Below are 26,131 nucleotides of genomic sequence, written 5' to 3' on the forward strand. Positions count from 1 at the left end.
TCAAATAAGAAAACCCTTCCCTGCACTCACCTCATCCTAGCAGTAATCTACAATCCTCCTCTGCTCCCGGCATTATCCGGCTATAGACCTGCAGAGAACATCAAGGTAGGACAATCTCCACTCACCCCACAACTCCAACTTATCTCACTAATATTTCCAGGTCAGGATTTATTTCTACAGACTACAGGATGAATAAAACAGGATTTTTTAGGTTGCTTACCGTAAAATCTGTTTCTCGGAGCCTTCATTGGGGGACACAGAGACCATGGGTGTATGCTGCTGCCACTAGGAGGCTGACACTATGCACAAAAAAAGGTTAGCTCCTCCTCCGCAGTGTACACCCCACCGACCGGCAGGAAGTTCCTCAGTTAGTGAGAAAGCAGTAGGAGAAGTAACAGAATAGATTGAAAGCAGAACAAACAACTCAACTGTAACAAACCGACAAACATAAGAACAGGAGTTGTAGAACATGGGAGGGTGCTGTGTCCCCCAATGAAGGCTCCGAGAAACAGATTTTACGGTAAGCAACCCAAAAAATCCTGTTTTCCCGTTCGCCTTATTGGGGGACACAGAGACCATGGGACGTCCCAAAGCAGTCCCTGGGGTGGGAAACAAACTTCCATCAGGCCAGTGGACTCGCCACCGCAGCCTGCAGAATCCTTCTACATAGGCTGGCGTCCGCCGAAGCGTAGGTGTGGACCCTGTAGAATTTCACAAAGGTGTGAACCGATGACCACGTTGCAGCATTGCAAAGCTGCAGCGCGGAAGCTCTGTGGCGCACCGCCCAGGAGGCACCCACCGCCCGGGTAGAGTGCGCTCTGATCCCTGGAGGGGCCACTCGATGCTTGACCCGGTATGCCTCCAAAATTGCCGATCTGATCCAGCGAGCAATAGTGGCCTTTGAGGCTGGGTGATGAACAGAGAGTCTGACTTCCGCAATGAAGTTGTCCGGGCTAGATAGACTCTCAATGCCCTGACTAGGTCCAGCTTGTCCAAAGACCGCTCCCGAGGGTGAGCTGGGCTCGGGCAGAAGGATGGCAGAACAATGTCCTCATTGAGGTGAAACGAAGATACCACCTTCGGAAGAAAAGAGGGCGGAGGCCGCAGAACTACCTTGTCCTGATGAAGGACCAAAAAAGGAGAGCGGCAAGAAAGTACCGCTAATTCCGACACGCGCCGGATGGAGGTAATGGCCACCAGAAAGGCCACTTTCCAAGAAAGGAGGGAAAGGGAAACGTCCCTGAGAGGTTCAAAAGGAGGACCCTGCAGAACCTGAAGAACCAAATTAAGATCCCAAGGATCCACGGGAGCTCGGTACGGAGGAACCGTGTGAGCCACACCCTGGAGGAAGGTTTTGACCTGGGGCCGGGAGGCCAGCGTTTTCTGAAATAAAATGGACAGTGCCGAAACTTGACCCTTCAAGGAACTGAGAGCAAGCCCCGCATCCAGCCCTGCCTGAAGAAACGCCAGAATAGAAGGGAGCAAAAAAACCAAGGGCGCGATGTCATTGGCCTCACACCAGGAGAAATAGGCTTTCCAAGTACGGTAATAGATCTTCGAAGAAGAAGGCTTTCTGGCGCGGATCATGGTATGAATTACCCGATCAGAGAATCCTGCCCGTCTCAAAACCTCGGTCTCAACAGCCACGCCGTTAAATTGAGCGACCGAGAATTGGGGTGGCAAATCGGGCCTTGAGACAGCAGATCTGCCCGTCGGGAAGCTTCCAGGGGGCGTCCGCGAGAAGGTTGACAATGTCTGCGAATCAAGACCTTCTGGGCCAATTCGGGGCGATGAGGATGACTGGAATCCCCTCTACTTTGATTTTCTTCAACAACTTGGGAAGAAGAGGCAGAGGAGGAAACAGGTAGGGGAGCACGAACCGTGACCAAGGGACGGCCAGAGCGTCGGCGCCCACTGCCAGAGGGTCCCGAGACCTGGACACGAATTGTGGTACTTTCCTGTTGAGGCGAGATGCCATGAGGTCTACATCCGGGGTTCCCCACCGACGGCAGAGCAGATGAAACACCTCCGGATGTAGGGACCATTACCCTGCCGCGAGACCCTCGCGGCTGAGGAAATCGGCGGCCCCGTTGTCCACGCCGGGAATGTGAACCGCGGAAATCGTTGGAACAAAGGTCTCTGCCCATTGAAGAATTCTGGACACTTCCGCCAGGGCTGAGACACTCCGTGTCCCCCCTTGGCGGTTGATATACGCCACCGCTGTGGCATTGTCTGTCTGAATCCTGACAGGCAGGCCCTTGAGGCGCCTTTCCCAGTGGACGAGAGCTAGATGGATCGCCCGTATCTCTAGGACATTGATCTGCAGAGCTGATTCCTGAGTCGACCATCGACCCTGAACAGTGTGATTGCGGAACACTGCACCCCAGCCGATGAGGCTGGCGTCCGTAGTGACAATCTGCCAGTGAACGGGAAAAGACCGCCCCAAGAGAATGAGGGGAGACGTCAACCACCAGTTGAGAGACCGCCTGATCCGGCAGGAAAGGCGAACCGGACGATCCAGAGACAGAGCCGACCTGTTCCACCTGGACAAAATGGCCTGCTGGAGTGGCCTGGCGTGAAATTGGGCAAAGGGAACTGCCTCTATCGCCGCCACCATCTTACCCAGGATCCTCATGGCTGACCTGAGGGATGGAAATCGTGTGATCTGTAATGATCGCACGCCCTGCTGCAGGGAAAGAATCTTGTCTTGTGGGAGAAATACCCTTGACCGACGAGTGTCGAACAGAAGGCCCAGAAACACAAGGCGTTGAGTAGGGACCAGACAGGACTTTTCCCGGTTGACGATCCACCCAAAACTGGACAGGGTGTCTAGAACGATCGCCACACTTAGGCGGGCCTGTTGAAAGGAGGGGGCCTTGATCAGGATATCGTCGAGGTACGGAAAAAGAACGAGACCTTCGATCCTCAAGAAGGCCATCAACGCCGCCATAATCTTCGTGAAGACTCTGGGAGCGGTGGCGAGCCCGAAAGGAAGCGCGACGAACTGGTAATGTTCGTGAAGAATCGCAAACCGCAGGAACTTCTGATGTCCGGGAAATATGGGCACATGTAGATAGGCATCTTGGATGTCTATGGAACCCATGAATTCCTGCTCCTCCATGGAAGCAATTACCGAGCGAACTGACTCCATCCGGAAGTGGCGAAGGCGAACTCTCTTGTTGAGTAACTTGAGATCCAAGATGGGTCGAACTGTCCCGTCCTTTTTCGGCACCACAAACAGGTTTGAATAAAACCCTGTGAAGCGTTCCGATTCGGGAACGGGCACAATCACCCCGGAACTGAGAAGAGAGGCGATGGCCAAACCGAACCCCGGGACCAAGGCCGGATCCCTCGGCAGACGGGATTGTAAGAAACGATCCCGTGGAAGAGAAATGAACTCTATTTTGTATCCTGTTGATACAACCTCTCTGACCCAAGCGTCCTCTACTGAGGCGAGCCAGACGTCGCTGAAGAAGAGAAGTCGACCTCCCAATTGGAAGGGACCCACGGGAGACCGATGGTAGTCATGCGGACGTAGACCGTCCAGATCTAGATCTGGACGGTCTTCCCTGGGAAGAGTGGGACCGCCAGGACGGAGTGGGCCTGAAGGAAACCTTCTTTCTTTCCTGACGTGCCTGTGGCCTTTGCTGGTTGGAAGGGTTTTCCGCCGTATTGAAACGGCGGAAAGTCCGACAGGGACGAAACTGACGCCTTGGAGGAGGTCTGCGAGGCTTGGAGGGGAGAAGAGAACTCGTACCTCCAGTAGCGTCCTTAATAATCTGATCCAATTGTGATCCGAAGAGACGCACTCCCTGAAAAGGCAGATTGGTCAGAGACTTTTTAGAGGACAAGTCTGCCTGCCAGGCCTTGAGCCAAATTGTACGTCGGATTGCCACGATGTTACTTGACGCCTGAACTGCGCAAGATGCGGCATCCAAGGAGGCAGAAAGCAGATAATCCCCCGCATGGGAAATCTGATTGGCGAGATCGGCCAAATGCTCTGGTCGTGCCTTATCCAGAATGCCCTGCCGAAGGTCATCTGCCCAAGTGGATATGGCCTTTGCTGCCCAAGAAGAAACAAAGACTGGACATACCGCTGCTGATGCCGCTTCGAAGGCAGATTTTGCTAGAGATTCTATGATCCTATCATTAGAATCTTTTAGCGACGCCACCCCTGACAGCGGAAGGACCGTATTATTAGAAAGTCTGGACACGGGAGGGTCCACCGAGCGAGAAGCGGCCCAGTTGTCCGTGAGCTCTTTAGCAAACGGGTACAGCACGCCGAGACGCTTTCCTCTTTGAAAGCGTCTGGTCGGATCTTCTCTCTCCTTTGTAAAAATCTTTCCAAACTCAGAATGGAAGGGAAACACCCTGGATGGTGTTTCCGCCCGTCTGGACGAAACCTCCTGATCTGAGGATTTCGCAGGGGCGTCAGCGATGTCAAAGGTATGGTGAATCGCGGCAATGAGGTTTTGCACCGTAACCTTCATGTTCGCATCCTGGTCCGAATCCAGCTCTAAGACCCCTTCCGATTCCGAAAGCGCTTCGCCTGACTCGGGGGAGGAGGCCCGAGAGGGAGACTGCTGGGGACTATGGGGTGAGGTAGGACGAGGGGAGGACTCCGCCTGGAGGTCCTGCCTGGGCCTCTTGCGACTGCCGCTGGCTGGGTCAGATGGGACGTCCTGAGACGTGCTGGGTCCCGCCGAAGCTCCCAAGGGCAACTTGTCCAGAACGGCTACTAGGGACTGAGACACTTTGATGAGGTCTGCCACTGACTGTGAATAAGAGGAGGCCCAACCCGGCATGGGGGGCTCACTCGTCCCTGGGGCTATGGATGGCTTCTGAGCGGCGTCGGGCTGGACGCAGAGCGGGTACGATCAGACTTAGCGTTGGACATAGTGAAAAGAGAGGCAGTGCCGGCCGGTTGGGGGACAGAAGGCAGAGAAGGGTGTCAGTCTGCAGGTGCAGAGCTACTCACGGTCCGGTGTCCCCAAGGGCGACGCTCTCTGATCTGGCTGCAGGATGAGGCCAGGCCAATCCGGCTGAAAAAAGGCCCAGCGACCGAAATCCGGCAGGGAATGAGGTCCGGCTGGCAGGCTGAGAAGATGGCGACCACCAGGGAAAGGGCGCGCTGCCAGAGGGAGAAGAAGGGCAGAGCTCGCCGCAGAGATCCCCTTAGCACCGCCCGCTGTCCAATAGCAGGCTGGTGTGAGGCAAGGGGGCTGGGAAGGCCTAGGACGGGCGGGAGAGAAGCCCGCTTAGAAGAAAGGGGCAAGGGGCGTGGCCGCGACGCAGCGGTAGGCCCGAGATGAAGCCGGGGCCTAAATTAATAGCGCCGGCCGCCTGTCAGCAGGGGGTCGGCGCGGAAGATGCGCCGCAACACCGGGCCGCAACCCCGGGCCGCGTCCCTGCTTCCCACAGCCCGACCCCTGTATACCCCTGCCGGGATGAAGAAGAAACGGGGGGGGGGGGGGGCGCAGAACAAGGCCCGAAAGAAAAGGGGCCTTCATGGATGCGGCGACCGCGGGGAGAAGCGGGCGCGCAGGCGCTACCGTGGTCCCCTGGCGACCGCCTTAGGATGAAAACGCCGGGGGACCGCTAGACCGCATACTCACCCAGGCCGGGGGCCACAATAAAGGTACCTGAGAATCCCACGCTGTCTGTCGTCTTTATGGAATCCACGCCTCGTCCAACCGTCAGGCTCTGGTAGGCGAGATGGTGGGAGGCGGGGGGCAAGGACCGTCCGTATAGCTGGCACGCACCTGTGCGAGGCTCCTGGTCCTGCCGCGGAGACCTATGAGGATACGGGGTGGCAGTACACGCCGTACTCATAGTCCCTTTGTGGGAGTACGGATGTGACTGTTCACTCCGTATCCCTCCGAAACCTGTAAAGGAACGACGCACGACGAGGTAGATAGGGGTCTAATAAAAGACCCGTGTCCACCTCCTACTGACACTAAGCTAAACTGAGGAACTTCCTGCCGTTCGGTGGGGTGTACACTGCGGAGGAGGAGCTAACCTTTTTTTGTGCATAGTGTCAGCCTCCTAGTGGCAGCAGCATACACCCATGGTCTCTGTGTCCCCCAATAAGGCGAACGAGAAATTACAATAGGATGGTGATCTCACATTTCTGGTCGGTCCTGTTGCCTCCTTTAGCTCTGATGATAAAAAAAACTAAAGAAAAACAACCTCCCCCTATAAGAACAATAATTTACACCAATATATAGCGGCAATCTCCTCCAGTGCAATCTATATATAGTTTAGATTTACCCCAGTAAGCCGGCTCCTGGCAATCTTCAGTGCAATCATACAGGGCTATGGAACTTCACTGTTGGGATCAAGAAAAAAACAAATTGCCCCCAAACACACTCCCACTCATCTAACACTTTGGAAGCACCGCTGCTCATGTCTGATTGTCTGCATATTGTGGGGCTATTATTCCTCAGCCACGGATAAGAAATGGATCTGAAAAACATCAAGCAAGAAAATCCTTCCCTGCACTCACCTCCTCCCATCAGTAATCTGTAATTCTCCTCTGCCCCATCTCTGGTCCCGACATTATCATTTCACAGATCTGGAAATACTTCCTACATAGGACAATCTCCCATCGTCACCACAACTCCATCATCTATGCCACCATTTCACTAACAATAGTCTTTTCTCTACAGCATAGAATCAATGAAATGCAATAAGGCTGTGGTCTAACGTTTCTGGATGGTGGTCCCATTGACTTCTTTAACTCTGATGATAAAGAACTGGAAAGCAAAACATCTACCCCCCTTCAAGAAAAATACTTTACAGCAATATTCAGCATCTATACAATATGTGTATATGAATATATATATTCATCACCACAGTAATTAGATGTCTAGCAATCTTCAGTGTCATCATACAGGGGTCTTCACACGATGTGTCCTGATGAGAGCAATAAGACAACAATCGCCCCAAACCGGCTCCAACTTATCTGACAATTTGGTCACACAATCGCATTCTTGCACATTGAGAGGCTGCATTCCTCCATCACTTGTATCTACTGATGGCCACTAATCTGAAAAATATCAAGGTAGAAAACCCTTCCCTGCACTCACCTCACCCTAGCAGTAATCTGCAATCCTCCTCTGCTCCAGGCCTTATTCGGCCATAGATCTGTAGAGAATATCAACATTGGACACTCTCCATTCACACCACAACTCCAGCTTATGTCACTAATATTTCCACGTCAAGATCTTTTCTCTATACTACAGGATGAATAAAGTACAATATAATGGTGGCTCACATTTCTGGATGGAGATCACACTGCTTTCTTTAGGTCTGATAAAAAAAAGAAAAACAAGGAAAAAACCCTCCCTTCAAAGACAATCATGTACAATATATACTGGCAAACAACTCCAGTGCAATCTGTGTATATATATTACAGGTTAACCACAGGATGCCGATTCCCAGCAGCCTCCGATGCTATCATACAGAGCTATCGAAACATGAGGCTCACTGTTGGAAAAGAAAACAAATTGCCCCCAAACACACTCCCACAAAACCTAAAAATGTGGATGCACTTCAGCTCATGTCTGATTGGCTGCATATTGTGGGGCCATTATTCCTCAGCCACTGATAACAAATGGATCTGAAAAATATCAGAGCAGAACATGTTTCCTGTACTCACCTCATCTAACTGGGAACCTGCAGTACACAGCTGCCCCGTCTCCAATACGGACACTTTATCTGACCCTGCCGAGATCAATAAGACCATCGCCTCCAAAGAAATTCCGAGCCGTCTGAAAATTTGGACACAATGTGGCTATAGTTTCATAGTGTACTTGCATTTTCAGGGGGCTGCATTTCTCAACCACTTCATTATACCGTACTGGAGAGCCACGGATAAACAAACATCTGAAAAATACTAAAACAGAGAATCCTTCCCGCACTCCTCTCATCCTGATGGTAAACTACAATTCTCTGCTCTCAGCATTATCCGGTCACAGATCTGTAACAAACCCTTACATTGGAAAGTCTTCATCATCATCCTTATTATAACTTATGCCAATAACAATTTCATATAGATCCTTTCTTCGTACTATAAAGATCAATAAAGTAGAAAATAATGGTGGCCTCATGTTTCTCGATGGTGGTCCCATTGCCTTCAACTCTGCTGATAAAGAACAGGAATACAAAAACAACCCCACCCTCTTCAAGAAAACATTTTACAGCATCTACAGCACAATGTGTGTATATCTATTTGTATATTCACCACAGTAAGCAGGGGGTCTAGTAATCTTCAGTGCCATCATACAGGGGTCTTCACATGATCTGTCCTGCTGAGATCAATAAGACAACAATCGCCCCAAACCACCTCCAACTTACTTGATTATTTAGACACACAATCTTATTCTTGCACTTTGAGGAGCTGCATTCCTCAACCATTTGTCTCTACTGGGGGACCACTAATCTGAAAAATATCAAGCGAGAAAACCCTTCCCTGCACTCACCTCATCCCCACAATAAATTACAATTCACCTTGTCTCAGTCTCTGCTGACAGCATCATTCAGTGACAGATCTGTATATATATCTAAGACATATCCTCACCACAACTCCATCTATGGCACCATTTCCATATCAAATTATTTTCTCAATAGTATAAGAACATTAAAGTACGATAACACAGTGGTCTCACGTTTCTGGATGGGGGTCCAGCACCAAATTCTGTTGCCTTCTTTAACTCTGATAATAAAGAACAGTGACACAAAACAAATCCCCCTTCAAGATCATATACAACAATATATACGGACGTTTCCCACGTAATATGTGCATATATATATCTGTATATTCACCACAGTAAGCGGCTCCTAGCAATCTTCAGTGCCATCATACAGGTGTCTCCATAGTTCATCGGCACTGTTGAAACAATAAGACAATCGCCCCAAATCCTCTCCAAATACACTGACAATGTGGGCACTATTGCTTAAATTTGATGATTTACTTGCATTTTGTTGGCGCCATTATTCCTCCACCACTTTATTATATTGTCGAGCCACCGAGAAACAGATCTGAAAAATATCAGACGGGAAATCCTTTCCTGCACTCACCTCCTCCTAATAGGAGACTGAATCTGGCCGTAGCTCTGTACAGAACATTAAAAAGTCTCCAGCGTCGCCGGAATACAACAATGCCCATTATATTTTTATGCAAAGATCTTCACATTTGGATTGCACCATTCATGAAGAAGACAAGCATCCCAAACCCACTCAGAATAATAGGCTACTTTCATTTTTGCTGGGATGCATTCTGCAGTTATTTTTTCTCCTGGAGATCCATGGATAACAAACGAATCTGAAATATATCAAGAGAGAAAATCCTTTCCTGCACTCACCTCCTCCCAATAGTAAACTGCATTTCTCCTCTGCGCCATCACCGCTCCCGGCATTATCCTGTGTGTAAAGAGTTCCAGTATAGGCCCATCTGCATCGTCACCACAACTCCACCTTATGTCACTAATATTTCCACTTACAGAGCTTTTCACAGAACTACAGGATCAATAACATATACCAAGATGGTGGTCTTACTCTACTCTATTGGGGTCTTGGGTAAAATGCAGTTGCAAGTTTCAACTCTGATGACAAAGAACAGAAAAGCAAAACAAGTCCTCCTCCCCAAACTGTTATATTAAAAGCAGCAAAAAATAACCCATCTCTAAGAACAATCTGTTACAATAAAATACACTGGCAACATCTGTAATCCAATATTTTCAAAACAGTAAGAGGCTTACTGGAAATCTTCAGCGCCATCATACAGGGGTCTCCAGACTTGCACTGCCCTGCTGCGATCAATAAGACAATCGCCCCAAACCCACTCATACATATTTTTTTTTTTTAAATTCATTTATTGAACTTCAGGACATAAAACATGTACAACATACAATTGGCCCATGTTAATACACATTTTCCACAGAGCATACATGTTTCCATCCATTATTAGAATATATAGCCGAATAATTATACACTATTTTTTTTTTCTTAAAAGAACACAGTATTATACATAACCTTCCCAGTATGCGCAAAGGACAGTTGGTTATATATCATAAAACATGTACATCGAACAAATCACATAAGCCTTTTAACATATTATTCGGATGAGGAAATCTAATCAGAAATTCCTAAACTAAACTACAACAACCACTACATCAACCTCTACTATTTCGCAGCCTAGCATCCTGCAGCATATTATCTCGTATGTGATGTCTCAACCTTGCAGGTTAAGGTGGGAGGAGTTCCACCTCCCCCAAATCTTTTCAAATTTACCCGGGCATCCCCTGTTTTGGTATAACGTGCGCTCGTATGGAATAATCGAATTCACCAAGTCAACCCAAATTCTAAGAGAGGGGGACAAAGTTCCCATCCACCGTAATGCCAGTACCTTCCGTGCCATAAACAACGTCTCACGCAGGAAGACCCCATCATATCGACCCCAAATCTCCTCATCCCCTTCCCCAAACAAGCAGACCAGTGGCTCCAGAGGGACCGGGGCCTGTATTAGGGATGACAGTAATGATGTCACCTCGCCCCAGTAATGCAGGACAGTGGGACACTGCCATATCATATGAATAAAATCTGCGTCTGGAGCGCGACACCTTAAACATTCTGATGACTGGTAACGGGCCCATCCTCAAAAGTCTTGTCGGAGTCAAGTACGACTGGTTGATTATATATAATTGTATCATTCTGTTGTTAATAGATGGTGATACTCCCAATTGGAGATTCCAAAATCTCCTCCCACTCCTCAACCTGTGTATTAGGGATGAGCCGTTCCCACTTTCTCCTGACAGAACTTATGGCAGATTCTGCTCCCGCTGACAGCATGTATGTGTATAAAGAGGAGACGAGACCCTGAGGGCCCTGCGATTTGAAGATTCCTATCAGAGGCAGAGATGAAATAGTATGGCCCACACCCCTACATCGTACATGCGATTGAAGAGCCGATCTCAGCTGTAAATAGCGGAAGAATTGGGATCTTGGGATATCATGCGCGACCTGTAATTGCTCAAAAGTCTTCAAGGTCCCCTGATCATACAAGTCTCCCATCGAAGAGACGTCATGTTGAATCCAAAATTCAGTGGACGGGTGGTTTAGCAATTATGGAATTAATCATTATTTCACAGGGGCATTTCAGCTATAAAATCTTTAAACCCAGACACTTTCTTGATTTGCCTCCATGTTACTCGTGCCAATCGGAGCAGGGGTAGCAAACCAGGGGCATTAGTTCTTTCGACCTCAAGAAAACCCAGTGGGCAATCAGTCTGTGCAGCATGAAGCAGGTGACTTTCAGAGTTGGGAATGTAGCTACCGCTCATACATATTGTACAACTGGACACCTCGTTCTTCAAGTTTTATAGCGTCCTTGTGTTTTGTTGTGGCCGCATTTCACAATCAATTTATTTTCTTGGAGCCACTGATGATAAACAGACCTGAAAAACATCAAGTGGGAAACCCGACCCTGCACTCACCTCTCCCTAATAGGAAACTGAATGCGGTCACAGATCTATACAGAACACTGGAAAGTCTCCATCATCACCCAAATTACAACAACTTCTGCCAATAACTTTTTCACATAAAGAACTTTTCTTTGTGCTATAGGATTAATAAATAAGATGGTGGTCTCACATTTCTGGATGGTGGTCCTGTGCCAAATAAAGTTGCCTTCTTCAATTGTAAAGATAAAGAACAGGAAAACAAGACCCCCCCATTCAAATATAATATATGTGACTGTATTCTCCACAGTAAGCAAGTTCCCAATCATCTTCAGTGCCTTCATCCAAGGGTCTCCATACCAGAACTGGCTGCTGAGATCAATAAGACAAATCGCCCCAAACTGGCTCAAACTTATCTGACAATGTGGACACACTGCTGCTCAAGTTTTCAGAGTCACTTTCAGAACATAGGGGCTGCAGTCCTACACCATGTTTTGTTTCTTTTACAGAGACACTGATAAAAATTGTATCTGAAAAACATGAAATGAGAAAACCCTTCCCTGCACTCACCTCATCCTCATAGTAAACTACAAATCACCTTGTCTCAATCTCTGCTGTTAGCAGGATCCAGTGACAGATCTGTAGATATATCTGTAAATATATGACAAATCCTCACAACTCCATCATCTATGGCACAGTTTCCATATCAAATTATTGTTGTCTCAATAGTATAACATCAATAAAGTACGATAATACAGGAGTTTCACAATTCTGGATGGGGGTCTGGCCCAAATTCTCTTGCCTACTTTAACTCTGATAATAAAGAACAGTGACACAAAACAAATCCCCCTTCAAGATCATATACAGCAATATACACAGACATTTCCCATGTAATATGTGCATATATATATATATATATATATATATATATATCTGTATATTCACCACAGTAAGCTGCTGCTAGCAATCTTCAGTGCCATCATACAGGGGTCTCCATATTTCATCTGCACTGTTGAAATAATAAGACAATCGCCCCAAATCCTCTCCAAATAGACTGACAATTTGGGCACTATGGCTTCAATTTGATGATTTACTTGCATTTTGTTGGCGCCATTATCCCTCCTCCACTTTATTATATTGTCGAGTCACCGAGAAACAGATCTGAAAAACATTAAAGGGGAAATCCTTTCCTGCACTCACCTCCTCCTAATAGGAGACTGAATCCGGCCGTAGCTCTGTACAGACCATTGAAAAGTAAAAAGAGCAAAAAAAACCACTCAATCTGTTACAATAAAATACACTGACAACATCTGTAATCCAATATTTTCAAAACAGTAAGAGGCTTACTGGAAATCTTCAGCGCCATCATACAGGGGTCTCCAGACTTGCACTGCCCTGCTGAGATCAATAAGACAATCGCCCCAAACCCACTCATACATATTTCACAATTGGAAACCATGTTCCTCTAGTTTCATAGCGTACTTGCCTTTTGTTGTCGCCACATTTCCCTGCCACTTTATTTTCTTGGAGCCACTGATGACAAACAGACCTGAAAAACATCAAGTGGGAAACCCGACCCTGCACTCACCTCTCCTCCCTAATAGGACACTGAATGCGGTCACAGATCTTTACACAACACTGGAAAGTCTCCATCATCACCCAAATTACAACAACTTCTGCCAATAACATTTTCACAAAGAATTTTTCTTCGGGCTATAGGATTAATAAATAAGATGGTGGTCTCACATTTCTGGATGGTGGTCCTGTGCCAAATAAAGTTGCCTTCTTCAACTCTAAAGATAAAGAACAGGAAAACAAGACACCCCCCTTTTCCTAGAAAATATTTTACATCAATATACAGCACATTATTTTTATATAAAAATATTTGTACATTCACCACAGTAAACAGGGGTCTAGCAATCTTCAGTGTCATCATACAGGGGTCTTCACACGTGTACTGTCCTGAGATCAATAAGACGACAGTCGCCCCCAACTCACTCCAACTTATCTTACAATTTAGACACACAGTCGCGCTCTTACCCTTTGAGGGGCTGCATTCATCAACCATTTGTATCTACTGGAGGACCACTAATCTGAAAAATATCAAATAAGAAAACCCTTCCTTGCACTCACCTCATCCTAGCAGTAATCTACAATCCTCCTCTGCTCCCGGCATTATCCGGCCATAGATCTGTAGAGAATATCAACATTGGACAATCTCCACTCACACCACAACTACATCTTATCTATATGTACAAGTCAGGAGTTTACTCTCTAGACTACAGGATGAATAAATTACAATAAGATGGTGGTCTCACATTTCTCGATGGCGGTCCGTTGCGTCCTTCAGCTCTGATGATAAAAAAAACAGTAAAGAAAAACACCATCCCCCTACAAGAACAATCATTTACAGCAATATATAGTGACAAACTCCCCCAGTGTATACATAGTTTAGATTTATGTCAGTAAGCCGGCTCCCGGCAATCTTCAGTGCAATCATACAGGGGTCTTCACATGATCTGTCCTGCTGAGATCAATAAGACGACAATCGCCCCCAACTCGTTCCACCGAATTCGACTATTTAGACTCAGAACCGTGTAATTGCATTTTGAGGGGCTGCATTCCTCAACCATTTGTCTCTACTGGAGGACCACTAATCTGAAAAGTATCATGCAAGAAAACCCTTCCCTGCACTCACCTCATCCTAGCAGTATTTTACAATCCTCCTCTGCTCCCGGCATTATCCAGCTATAGATCTGTAGAGAACATCAAGGTAGGACAATCTCCACTCACACCACAACTCCAGCTCATCTCACTAATATTTCCAGGTCAAGATTTATTTCTATAGACTACAGGATGAATAAACTACAATAAGATGGTGATCTCACATTTCTGGTCGGTCCTGTTGCCTCCTTTAGCTCTGATGATAAACTGTAAAGAAAAACAACCTCCCCCTATAAGAACAATAATTTACACCAATATATAGCGGCAATCTCCTCCAGTGCAGTCTGTATATAGTTTAGATTTACCCCAGTAAGCCGGCTCCCGGCAATCTTCAGTGCAATCATACAGGGCTATGGAACTTCACTGTTGGGATCAAGAAGAAAACAAATTGCCCCCAAACACACTCCCACTCATCTAACACTTTGGAGGCACCGCTGCTCATGTCTGATTGTCTGCATATTCTGGGGCCATTATTCCTCAGCCACGGATAAGAAATGGATCTGAAAAACGTAAAGAGGGAAAATCCTTCCCTGCACTCACCTCCTCCCAATAGTAATCTGTAATTCTCCTCTGCTCCATCTCTGCTCCCGACATTATCATTTCACAGATATGGAAATACTTCCTACATAGGACAAACTCCCATTGTCACCACAACTCCATCATCTATGCCACCATTTCACTAACAATAGTCTTTTCTCTACAGCATAGAATCAATGAAATGCAATAAGATTGTGGTCTCACGCTTCTGGATGGTGGTCCCATTCACTTCTTTAACTCTGATGATAAAGAAGAAAGCAAAACATCTACCCCCCCCTTCAAGAAAAATACTTTACAGCAATATTCAGCATCTATACAATATGTGTATATGGATATATATATTCATAACCACAGTAATTAGATGTCTAGCAATCTTCAGTGTCATCATACGATGTGTCCTGATGAAAGCAATAAGACAACAATCGCCCCAAACCCGCTCCAACTTTTCTGACAATTTGGTCACACAATCGCATTCTTGCACATTGAGAGGCTGCATTCCTCCATCACTTGTATCTACTGATGGCCACTAATCTGAAAAATATCAAGGTAGAAAACCCTTCCCTGCACTCACCTCACCCTAGCAGTAATCTACAATCCTCCTCTGCTCCAGGCTTTATTCGGCCATAGATCTGTAGAGAATATCAACATTGGACACTCTCCATTCACACCACAACTCCAGCTTATGTCACTAATATTTCCACGTCAAGATCTTTTGTCTATACTACAGGATGAATAAAGTACAATAGAATGGTGGCTCACATTTCTGGATGGAGATCACACTGCTTTCTTTAGGTCTGATAAAAAAAAAAGAAAAACAAGGAAAACAACCCTCCCTTCAAAGACAATCATGTACAATATATACTGGCAAACAACTCCAGTGCAATCTGTGTATATAGATTACAGGTTAACCACAGGATGCCGATTCCCAGCAGCCTCCAATGCTATCATACAGAGCTATGGAAACATGAGGTTCACTGTTGGAAAAGAAAACAAATTGCCCCCAAACACGCTCCCACAAAAACTAAAAATTTGGATGCACTTCTGCTCATGTCTGATTGGCTGCATATTGTGGGGCCATTATTCCTCAGCCACTGATAACAAATGGATCTGAAAAATATCAAAGCAGAACAGGTTTCCTGCACTCACCTCAGCTAACTGGGAACCTGCAGTACACAGCTGCCCCGTCTCCAATACGGACACTTTATCTGACCCTGCCGAGATCAATAAGACCATCACCTCCAGAGCAATTCCGAGCCGTCTGACAATTTGGACACAATGTGGCTATAGTTTCATAGTTTACTTGCATTTTCAGGGGGCTGCATTTCTCAACCACTTCATTATACTGTACTGGAGAGCCAAGGATAAACAAACATCTGAAAAATACTAAAAAAAGAGAATCCTCCCCGCACTCCTCTCATCCTGATAGTAAACTACAATTCTCTGCTCTCAGCATTATCCGGTCACAGATCTGTAACAAACTCTTACAAGGGAAAGTCTTCATCATCATCCTTATTATAACTTATGCCAATAACAATTTCATATAGATCCTTTCTTCGTACTATAAAGATCAATAAAGTACAAAATAATGGTGGCCTCACGTTTCTCGATGGTGGTCCCATTGCCTTCAACTCTGCTGATAAAGAACAGGAAAACAAAAACAACCCCACCCTCTTCAAGAAAACATTTTACAGCATCTACAGCACAATGTGTGTATATCTATTTGTATATTCACCACAGTAAGCAGGGGGTCTAGTAATCTTCAGTGCCATCATACAGGGGTCTTCACATGATCTGTCCTGCTGAGATCAATAAGACGACAATCGCCCCAAACCACCTCCAACTTACCTGATTATTTAGACACACAATCTTATTCTTGTACTTTGAGGGGCTGCATTCCTCAACCATTTGTCTCTACTGGGGGACCACTAATCTGAAAAATATCAAGCGAGAAAACCCTTCCCTGCACTCACCTCATCCCCACAATAAATTACAATTCACCTTGTCTCAGTCTCTGCTGACCGCATCATTCAGTGACAGATCTGTAGATATATCTATGACATATCCTCACCACAACTCCATCATCTATGGCACTATTTCCATATCAAATTATTTTCTCAATAGTATAGGAACATAACACAGTGGTCTCACGTTTCTGGATCGGGGTCCAGCACCAAATTCTGTTGCCTTCTTTAACTCTGATAATAAAGAACAGTGACACAAAACAAATCCCCCTTCAATAATAATAATAATAATAAATTTTATTTTTATAGCGCCGACATATTCCGCAGCACTTTACATTTCAGAGGGGATTTGTACAGACAACAGACATTACAGCATAACAATAATCACATACAGTAGATTATAGCAAATACCAAGAGGAAAGAGGGCCCTGCTCTTCAAGATCATATACAACAATAAATACGGACATTTCCCATGTAATATGTGCATATATATATATCTGTATATTCACCACAGTAAGCTGCTCCTAGCAATCTTCAGTGCCATCACACAGGGGTCTCCATATTTCATCTGCACTGTTGAAACAATAAGACAATCGCCCCAAATCCTCTCCAAATAGACTGACAATGTGGGCACTATTGCTTAAATTTGATGATTTACTTGCATTTTGTTGGCGCCATTATTCCTCCACCACTTTATTATATTGTCGAGCCACCGAGAAACAGATCTGAAAAATATCAGACGGGAAATCCTTTCCTGCACTCACCTCCTCCTAATGAGAGACTGAATCCGGCCGTAGCTCTGTACAGACCATTGGAAAGTCTCCAGCGTCGCCGGATTACAACAATGCCCATTACATTTTTATGCAAAGATCTTCACATATGGATTGCACCATTGAGATCATGAAGAAGACAAGCATCCCAAACCCACTCAGAATAATAGGCTACTTTCTGCAATTATTTTTCTCCTGGAGATTCATGGATAACAAACGAATCTGAAATATATGAAGAGAGAAAATCCTTTCCTGCACTCACCTCCTCCCAATAGTAAACTGCATTTCTCCTCTGCGCCATCACCGCTCCCGGCATTATCCTGTGTGTAAAGAGATCCAGTATGGGCCCATCTGCATCGTCACCACAACTCCACCTTATGTCACTAATATTTCCACTTACAGAGCTTTTCACCGAAGTACAGGATCAATAACGTACACCAAGATGGTGGTCTTACTCTACTCTATTGGGGTCCTGGGTAAAATGCAGTTGCAAGTTTCAACTCTGATGACAAAGAATAGAAAAGCAAAACAAGTCCTCCTCCCCAAAACTGTTATATTAAAAGCAGCAAAAAAAATGACCCATCTCTAAGAACAATCTGTTACAATAAAATACACTGGCAACATCTATAGTCCAATATGATCAAAACAGTAAGAGGCTTACTGGAAATCTTCAGCGCCATCATACAGGGGTCTCCAGACTTGCACTGCCCTGCTGAGATCAATAAGACAATCGCCCCAAACCCACTCATACATATTTGACAACTGGAAACCCAGTTGCTCAAGTTTCATAGCATACTTGCGTTTTGTTGTGGCCGCATTTCACAATCAGTTTATTTTCTTGGAGCCACTGATGATAAACAGACCTGAAAAACATCAAGTGGGAAACCCAACCCTGCACTCACCTCTCCCTAATAGGACACTGAATGCGGTCACAGATCTATACAGAACATTGGAAAGTCTCCATCATCACCCAAATTACAACAACTTCTGCCAATAACATTTTCACATAAAGAACTTTTCTTTGTGCTATAGGATTAATAAATAAGATGGTGGTCTCACATTTCTGGATGGTGGTCCTGTGCCAAATTATGTTGCCTTCTTAAAGATAAATAACAGGAAAACAAGACACCCCCCTTTTCCAAGAAAATATTTTACATCAATATACAGCACAATATGTGTATATAAGTATGTTTGTATACTCACCACTGTAAGCAAGGGTCAACAATCTTCAGTGTCATCATACAGGGGTCTTCACATGTGTACTGTCCTTCTGAGATCAACAAGACAATCGCCCCCAACTCGCTCCAACTTATCTTACTATTTAGACACAGAGTTGAGTTCTTACACTTTGAGGGGCTGCATTCCTCAACCATTTGTTTCTACTGGAGGACCACTAATCTGAAAAAAATCAAATAAGAAAACCCTTCCCTGCACTCACCTCATCCTAGCAGTAATCTACAATCCTCCTCTGCTCCCGGCATTATCCGGCTATAGACCTGCAGAGAACATCAAGGTAGGACAATCTCCACTCACCCCACAACTCCAACTTATCTCACTAATATTTCCAGGTCAGGATTTATTTCTACAGACTACAGGATGAATAAATTACAATAGGATGGTGATCTCACATTTCTGGTCGGTCCTGTTGCCTCCTTTAGCTCTGATGATAAAAAAAACTGTAAAGAAAAACAACCTCCCCCTATAAGAACAATAATTTACACCAATATATAGCGGCAATCTCATCCAGTGCAATCTATATATAGTTTAGATTTACCCCAGTAAGCCGGCTCCCGGCAATCTTCAGTGCAATCATACAGGGCTATGGAACTTCACTGTTGGGATCAAGAAAAAACAAATTGCCCCCAAACACACTCCCACTCATCTAACACTTTGGAAGCACCGCTGCTCATGTCTGATTGTCTGCATATTGTGGGGCTATTATTCCTCAGCCACGGATAAGAAATGGATCTGAAAAACATCAAGCAAGAAAATCCTTCCCTGCACTCACCTCCTCCCATCAGTAATCTGTAATTCTCCTCTGCCCCATCTCTGGTCCCGACATTATCATTTCACAGATCTGGAAATACTTCCTACATAGGACAATCTCCCATCGTCACCACAACTCCATCATCTATGCCACCATTTCACTAACAATAGTCTTTTCTCTACAGCATAGAATCAATGAAATGCAATAAGGCTGTGGTCTAACGTTTCTGGATGGTGGTCCCATTGACTTCTTTAACTCTGATGATAAAGAACTGGAAAGCAAAACATCTACCCCCCTTCAAGAAAAATACTTTACAGCAATATTCAGCATCTATACAATATGTGTATATGAATATATATATTCATCACCACAGTAATTAGATGTCTAGCAATCTTCAGTGTCATCATACAGGGGTCTTCACACGATGTGTCCTGATGAGAGCAATAAGACAACAATCGCCCCAAACCGGCTCCAACTTATCTGACAATTTGGTCACACAATCGCATTCTTGCACATTGAGAGGCTGCATTCCTCCATCACTTGTATCTACTGATGGCCACTAATCTGAAAAATATCAAGGTAGAAAACCCTTCCCTGCACTCACCTCACCCTAGCAGTAATCTGCAATCCTCCTCTGCTCCAGGCCTTATTCGGCCATAGATCTGTAGAGAATATCAACATTGGACACTCTCCATTCACACCACAACTCCAGCTTATGTCACTAATATTTCCACGTCAAGATCTTTTCTCTATACTACAGGATGAATAAAGTACAATATAATGGTGGCTCACATTTCTGGATGGAGATCACACTGCTTTCTTTAGGTCTGATAAAAAAAAGAAAAACAAGGAAAAAACCCTCCCTTCAAAGACAATCATGTACAATATATACTGGCAAACAACTCCAGTGCAATCTGTGTATATATATTACAGGTTAACCACAGGATGCCGATTCCCAGCAGCCTCCGATGCTATCATACAGAGCTATCGAAACATGAGGCTCACTGTTGGAAAAGAAAACAAATTGCCCCCAAACACACTCCCACAAAACCTAAAAATGTGGATGCACTTCAGCTCATGTCTGATTGGCTGCATATTGTGGGGCCATTATTCCTCAGCCACTGATAACAAATGGATCTGAAAAATATCAGAGCAGAACATGTTTCCTGTACTCACCTCATCTAACTGGGAACCTGCAGTACACAGCTGCCCCGTCTCCAATACGGACACTTTATCTGACCCTGCCGAGATCAATAAGACCATCGCCTTCAAAGAAATTCCGAGCCGTCTGAAAATTTGGACACAATGTGGCTATAGTTTCATAGTGTACTTGCATTTTCAGGGGGCTGCATTTCTCAACCACTTCATTATACCGTACTGGAGAGCCACGGATAAACAAACATCTGAAAAATACTAAAACAGAGAATCCTTCCCGCACTCCTCTCATCCTGATGGTAAACTACAATTCTCTGCTCTCAGCATTATCCGGTCACAGATCTGTAACAAACCCTTACATTGGAAAGTCTTCATCATCATCCTTATTATAACTTATGCCAATAACAATTTCATATAGATCCTTTCTTCGTACTATAAAGATCAATAAAGTAGAAAATAATGGTGGCCTCATGTTTCTCGATGGTGGTCCCATTGCCTTCAACTCTGCTGATAAAGAACAGGAATACAAAAACAACCCCACCCTCTTCAAGAAAACATTTTACAGCATCTACAGCACAATGTGTGTATATCTATTTGTATATTCACCACAGTAAGCAGGGGGTCTAGTAATCTTCAGTGCCATCATACAGGGGTCTTCACATGATCTGTCCTGCTGAGATCAATAAGACAACAATCGCCCCAAACCACCTCCAACTTACTTGATTATTTAGACACACAATCTTATTCTTGCACTTTGAGGAGCTGCATTCCTCAACCATTTGTCTCTACTGGGGGACCACTAATCTGAAAAATATCAAGCGAGAAAACCCTTCCCTGCACTCACCTCATCCCCACAATAAATTACAATTCACCTTGTCTCAGTCTCTGCTGACAGCATCATTCAGTGACAGATCTGTATATATATCTAAGACATATCCTCACCACAACTCCATCTATGGCACCATTTCCATATCAAATTATTTTCTCAATAGTATAAGAACATTAAAGTACGATAACACAGTGGTCTCACGTTTCTGGATGGGGGTCCAGCACCAAATTCTGTTGCCTTCTTTAACTCTGATAATAAAGAACAGTGACACAAAACAAATCCCCCTTCAAGATCATATACAACAATATATACGGACGTTTCCCACGTAATATGTGCATATATATATCTGTATATTCACCACAGTAAGCGGCTCCTAGCAATCTTCAGTGCCATCATACAGGTGTCTCCATATTTCATCGGCACTGTTGAAACAATAAGACAATCGCCCCAAATCCTCTCCAAATACACTGACAATGTGGGCACTATTGCTTAAATTTGATGATTTACTTGCATTTTGTTGGCGCCATTATTCCTCCACCACTTTATTATATTGTCGAGCCACCGAGAAACAGATCTGAAAAATATCAGACGGGAAATCCTTTCCTGCACTCACCTCCTCCTAATAGGAGACTGAATCTGGCCGTAGCTCTGTACAGAACATTAAAAAGTCTCCAGCGTCGCCGGAATACAACAATGCCCATTATATTTTTATGCAAAGATCTTCACATTTGGATTGCACCATTCATGAAGAAGACAAGCATCCCAAACCCACTCAGAATAATAGGCTACTTTCATTTTTGCTGGGATGCATTCTGCAGTTATTTTTTCTCCTGGAGATCCATGGATAACAAACAAATCTGAAATATATCAAGAGAGAAAATCCTTTCCTGCACTCACCTCCTCCCAATAGTAAACTGCATTTCTCCTCTGCGCCATCACCGCTCCCGGCATTATCCTGTGTGTAAAGAGTTCCAGTATAGGCCCATCTGCATCGTCACCACAACTCCACCTTATGTCACTAATATTTCCACTTACAGAGCTTTTCACAGAACTACAGGATCAATAACATATACCAAGATGGTGGTCTTACTCTACTCTATTGGGGTCTTGGGTAAAATGCAGTTGCAAGTTTCAACTCTGATGACAAAGAACAGAAAAGCAAAACAAGTCCTCCTCCCCAAACTGTTATATTAAAAGCAGCAAAAAATAACCCATCTCTAAGAACAATCTGTTACAATAAAATACACTGGCAACATCTGTAATCCAATATTTTCAAAACAGTAAGAGGCTTACTGGAAATCTTCAGCGCCATCATACAGGGGTCTCCAGACTTGCACTGCCCTGCTGCGATCAATAAGACAATCGCCCCAAACCCACTCATACATATTTTTTTTTTTTAAATTCATTTATTGAACTTCAGGACATAAAACATGTACAACATACAATTGGCCCATGTTAATACACATTTTCCACAGAGCATACATGTTTCCATCCATTATTAGAATATATAGCCGAATAATTATACACTATTTTTTTTTTCTTAAAAGAACACAGTATTATACATAACCTTCCCAGTATGCGCAAAGGACAGTTGGTTATATATCATAAAACATGTACATCGAACAAATCACATAAGCCTTTTAACATATTATTCGGATGAGGAAATCTAATCAGAAATTCCTAAACTAAACTACAACAACCACTACATCAACCTCTACTATTTCGCAGCCTAGCATCCTGCAGCATATTATCTCGTATGTGATGTCTCAACCTTGCAGGTTAAGGTGGGAGGAGTTCCACCTCCCCCAAATCTTTTCAAATTTACCCGGGCATCCCCTGTTTTGGTATAACGTGCGCTCGTATGGAATAATCGAATTCACCAAGTCAACCCAAATTCTAAGAGAGGGGGACAAAGTTCCCATCCACCGTAATGCCAGTACCTTCCGTGCCATAAACAACGTCTCACGCAGGAAGACCCCATCATATCGACCCCAAATCTCCTCATCCCCTTCCCCAAACAAGCAGACCAGTGGCTCCAGAGGGACCGGGGCCTGTATTAGGGATGACAGTAATGATGTCACCTCGCCCCAGTAATGCAGGACAGTGGGACACTGCCATATCATATGAATAAAATCTGCGTCTGGAGCGCGACACCTTAAACATTCTGATGACTGGTAACGGGCCCATCCTCAAAAGTCTTGTCGGAGTCAAGTACGACTGGTTGATTATATATAATTGTATCATTCTGTTGTTAATAGATGGTGATACTCCCAATTGGAGATTCCAAAATCTCCTCCCACTCCTCAACCTGTGTATTAGGGATGAGCCGTTCCCACTTTCTCCTGACAGAACTTATGGCAGATTCTGCTCCCGCTGACAGCATGTATGTGTATAAAGAGGAGACGAGACCCTGAGGGCCCTGCGATTTGAAGATTCCTATCAGAGGCAGAGATGAAATAGTATGGCCCACACCCCTACATCGTACATGCGATTGAAGAGCCGATCTCAGCTGTAAATAGCGGAAGAATTGGGATCTTGGGATATCATGCGCGACCTGTAATTGCTCAAAAGTCTTCAAGGTCCCCTGATCATACAAGTCTCCCATCGAAGAGACGTCATGTTGAATCCAAAATTCAGTGGACGGGTGGTTTAGCAATTATGGAATTAATCATTATTTCACAGGGGCATTTCAGCTATAAAATCTTTAAACCCAGACACTTTCTTGATTTGCCTCCATGTTACTCGTGCCAATCGGAGCAGGGGTAGCAAACCAGGGGCATTAGTTCTTTCGACCTCAAGAAAACCCAGTGGGCAATCAGTCTGTGCAGCATGAAGCAGGTGACTTTCAGAGTTGGGAATGTAGCTACCGCTCATACATATTGTACAACTGGACACCTCGTTCTTCAAGTTTTATAGCGTCCTTGTGTTTTGTTGTGGCCGCATTTCACAATCAATTTATTTTCTTGGAGCCACTGATGATAAACAGACCTGAAAAACATCAAGTGGGAAACCCGACCCTGCACTCACCTCTCCCTAATAGGAAACTGAATGCGGTCACAGATCTATACAGAACACTGGAAAGTCTCCATCATCACCCAAATTACAACAACTTCTGCCAATAACTTTTTCACATAAAGAACTTTTCTTTGTGCTATAGGATTAATAAATAAGATGGTGGTCTCACATTTCTGGATGGTGGTCCTGTGCCAAATAAAGTTGCCTTCTTCAATTGTAAAGATAAAGAACAGGAAAACAAGACCCCCCCCATTCAAATATAATATATGTGACTGTATTCTCCACAGTAAGCAAGTTCCCAATCATCTTCAGTGCCTTCATCCAAGGGTCTCCATACCAGAACTGGCTGCTGAGATCAATAAGACAAATCGCCCCAAACTGGCTCAAACTTATCTGACAATGTGGACACACTGCTGCTCAAGTTTTCAGAGTCACTTTCAGAACATAGGGGCTGCAGTCCTACACCATGTTTTGTTTCTTTTACAGAGACACTGATAAAAATTGTATCTGAAAAACATGAAATGAGAAAACCCTTCCCTGCACTCACCTCATCCTCATAGTAAACTACAAATCACCTTGTCTCAATCTCTGCTGTTAGCAGGATCCAGTGACAGATCTGTAGATATATCTGTAAATATATGACAAATCCTCACAACTCCATCATCTATGGCACAGTTTCCATATCAAATTATTGTTGTCTCAATAGTATAACATCAATAAAGTACGATAATACAGGAGTTTCACAATTCTGGATGGGGGTCTGGCCCAAATTCTCTTGCCTACTTTAACTCTGATAATAAAGAACAGTGACACAAAACAAATCCCCCTTCAAGATCATATACAGCAATATACACAGACATTTCCCATGTAATATGTGCATATATATATATATATATATATATATATATATATATATATATATATATCTGTATATTCACCACAGTAAGCTGCTGCTAGCAATCTTCAGTGCCATCATACAGGGGTCTCCATATTTCATCTGCACTGTTGAAATAATAAGACAATCGCCCCAAATCCTCTCCAAATAGACTGACAATTTGGGCACTATGGCTTCAATTTGATGATTTACTTGCATTTTGTTGGCGCCATTATCCCTCCTCCACTTTATTATATTGTCGAGTCACCGAGAAACAGATCTGAAAAACATTAAAGGGGAAATCCTTTCCTGCACTCACCTCCTCCTAATAGGAGACTGAATCCGGCCGTAGCTCTGTACAGACCATTGAAAAGTAAAAAGAGCAAAAAAAACCACTCAATCTGTTACAATAAAATACACTGACAACATCTGTAATCCAATATTTTGAAAACAGTAAGAGGCTTACTGGAAATCTTCAGCGCCATCATACAGGGGTCTCCAGACTTGCACTGCCCTGCTGAGATCAATAAGACAATCGCCCCAAACCCACTCATACATATTTCACAATTGGAAACCATGTTCCTCTAGTTTCATAGCGTACTTGCCTTTTGTTGTCGCCACATTTCCCTGCCACTTTATTTTCTTGGAGCCACTGATGACAAACAGACCTGAAAAACATCAAGTGGGAAACCCGACCCTGCACTCACCTCTCCTCCCTAATAGGACACTGAATGCGGTCACAGATCTTTACACAACACTGGAAAGTCTCCATCATCACCCAAATTACAACAACTTCTGCCAATAACATTTTCACAAAGAA

The 26,131-nt window shown here is 44.5% G+C and overlaps 1 protein-coding gene across 2 annotated transcripts in view; it reads right to left on the minus strand.

Annotated features, from left to right (window-relative positions):
- LOC141058276 (uncharacterized) overlaps nt 1-26,131 on the minus strand; it is a 57,520-nt gene continuing 31,389 nt past the window's right edge. For both annotated transcript variants that reach the window (XM_073554463.1, XM_073554462.1), the window contains exon 2: nt 1-26,131. This exon is cut by the window's right edge. In XM_073554463.1, coding sequence (XP_073410564.1) covers nt 3,525-4,805 — 1,281 coding nt within the window. In that variant the 5' untranslated portion in view covers nt 4,806-26,131 and the 3' untranslated portion in view covers nt 1-3,524.

The sequence above is a fragment of the Dendrobates tinctorius genome, unplaced genomic scaffold (genome assembly GCF_039654945.1).
Source record: "Dendrobates tinctorius isolate UK_male_01 unplaced genomic scaffold, ASM3965494v1 ptg000211l, whole genome shotgun sequence".
In the NCBI taxonomy this organism is placed as follows: domain Eukaryota; kingdom Metazoa; phylum Chordata; class Amphibia; order Anura; family Dendrobatidae; genus Dendrobates; species Dendrobates tinctorius.